Source organism: Montipora capricornis, chromosome 10 (genome assembly GCF_036669925.1).
Source record: "Montipora capricornis isolate CH-2021 chromosome 10, ASM3666992v2, whole genome shotgun sequence".
In the NCBI taxonomy this organism is placed as follows: Eukaryota; Metazoa; Cnidaria; class Anthozoa; order Scleractinia; family Acroporidae; genus Montipora; species Montipora capricornis.
Window position 1 is genome coordinate 61,406,373 of NC_090892.1, and position 2,500 is coordinate 61,408,872.

At 38.0% G+C, this 2,500-nt stretch overlaps 2 protein-coding genes across 3 annotated transcripts in view; one reads left to right on the forward strand and one right to left on the reverse strand.

Annotated features, from left to right (window-relative positions):
* Positions 1 to 2,500, reverse strand: part of LOC138021617 (collagen triple helix repeat-containing protein 1-like) — an 11,049-nt gene that overhangs the window by 5,040 nt on the left and 3,509 nt on the right. The gene's annotated exons all lie outside the window — the stretch shown is intronic.
* Positions 827 to 2,295, forward strand: LOC138021131 (uncharacterized). The gene is made up of 2 exons (XM_068867995.1): positions 827 to 895; positions 1,600 to 2,295. The coding sequence occupies exons 1-2, from the start codon at positions 827 to 829 to the stop codon at positions 2,293 to 2,295; spliced, it is 765 nt and encodes a 254-aa protein (XP_068724096.1).

The window sequence follows — 2,500 nt, forward strand, 5'->3', positions numbered from 1 at the left end:
CTTTTGTAGCTTCATTCTGTGAGTCACTCCTTATAAAGGCGACACGTTGTCACGTCTGAAAAAAGTCTTTATCTCAGCTGCTCCTATGAATGATGCGGACTCTGGAAACTGAAAAAGGACTCCTGACACTCCCAGTTTAAATTCCTCACCCTTCTCGGGCAAGAGTCAAATTCATGTTTAAATTCAGTACTACCCCGACAGGCAAATTGACGAATGACCTGAGAATGCTAGAAGCCGCGGCATGTTTGCTCTTTTCAGCAAATTTATATAATAGCGGCTGAGCATTTTTTTCTCTTGAGCTGATATCCTGTAAACTGTTGGAAATTGAAAGCAAGATTCTCCTTAACGAATATGCCCAAATTTGGAAAATTCTGTAGTCTCCAGTTTTAAGATTTTCGCTTTAAATCCCATTTGCAGTGGAGTAACTGAAGCTAAAGTCGAAGATTATGGTGCCAATAATGTGATTTTTACCTCATTGATGACGAAGTCTCAATGAGGTATAGTGAGGGGGACTTCAGGTGCTCACTCGATCACTTGTTCACTCGATCAATGGGCTGTTAAATTTCGGCTTTCGTTCGGACGGCCGAATTGGTGTACGAACGTTCTGGAACGGAAGCGCTAAGCGCACGTGTCCCAAGTGCGAATCCTACCCTATGCTCTTATTTCATTATTTTTAGGGGACGTTCTGAATTTTCCATCGAATTATGAAATAAAGTCTTAAAAGTCGTAGATGAACAGTGTTCCAAGTATCTTTTGAATTCACGAGAAACTTGTGTCACAGGTATTTAGCTCGGTCTTGATATGGAAAATGTTCGTCTGAAGTCACATGACAAAGCACACCGTAGATCAGGCATTTTTATTCAGCGACGGCAGGAGAGGAGTTTACGACTTTCAGGTAAGAAGTTGATGTTTTCTGTCGTTCTTTCTGACAAAATAAGTAATAGGAAACACTCATATACACAACTAACCACTGTCGAATCATCCGTGCAACGAATTTCAATTCGCTGTGGATTTGACTTTCCAAGACAAACTCACATTCCAAGTTATTCCAAGGTTCCAAGTCAATCAAAGTTGAATCTGTTGAATATAAAGCTTTGTAGAACTGAAAGTGAATTTAATTGGAATTGAAGTGAACTTCAGTGAATTTGAGTTTCGTTGAGCTGGATTTGCCGTAGCGAGAAACTGAAGAATAGTGATAGCGTTGGTGAGTAAGGTTTCTCAAAATGGGAAATAGTTTAGCACAATATAGAGTTGCTATTGGAATGCATAAAATTTATTTAACTTCTAGAGAATATCGAGATTGCTTCAAAGGAAAATTTTGGTGTTCATTGCTGCTTTTGTTTTATCTTGAAGCAATATATTTGCCTGTCTTAAAATAAGTTGTCAGTCGTTTCAAGATGATAGTTGATACAGTGGAATCGCCTATGGCTTACGCAGATTTATCGTTATAGATTTTATATTCCTGAACTAATACGACTTGGTAATGATATCGAAACTAATCCAGGACCACCATGCTTTTGTAATATATATCCGAAGAGAACTAAAACACCTCCTTTGTCTCGTGTATGTGTTGTTGCCAGTGTTTTCAAAATCTCACAGCACCATCAGGTGAAAACATACATTTCTAATAGAATTATTTCATTGAGTGGAGATGTAGAAACAAATCCAGGACCATTAGATCAGAGCGGTAATCCAGAACAACCCCTACATTCCGTCTCTTTATTAGAAACTAGATTATCTCAGTTAGGCAGGATTCCACTAGATGTTGGGGGTGGTGGAGATTGCTTTTTTCAAGCTGTATCACATCAGCTACATGGCACTCCAAACAATCATTATCAAGTACGTAGCCTTGGTATTCACCATTTATTGCATAACCCTGAACAGTTTATAGAAAGTAATACTGGCCACTCTTGGCAAGAATATTTGATCAATATGTCATGTGAGGGAACATGGGCTGATGCAATTATTATCCAAGCAGTAGCCAACTGTCTAAGTTTAAGAATTCATATTGCTGAATCACTAGCAACATTTGCTCCTGTTACAATTGTACAATCTGTGACAGGTGAATGTGCCAGCATCTACATTGGACATATTGGTGAAGCCCATTATGTGTCTACTGCACAGAAACAAGTTTCTCAAATATCAAACAAGAACAAAATTGATATGACATTAACTGGTAGCAAAGACATAACTGATCAAAAAGAGAAACACAAAGCGTACATGAAAGAGTACATGAGAAAGAGAAGAAGTGATCCAAATTTTAGAAATAAAGAGAAAATCCTTACCCACAAATAGCAGAGCTAATCAGGGTGGCGAGATGGTTTTGCAATACCAAACATTCCACTCTTATTGTACATTGTGAACCAATCAAATTTTAAGAAATTCTCAACAGCATCCAATCAAATGATCCCTATTTACTGTTCCTGCGTAAACATGTTTCTAATTTGATATTAACCATCACCTTCTAGAATATGCAGAGCAAAATCTGCAAAGGAATGGA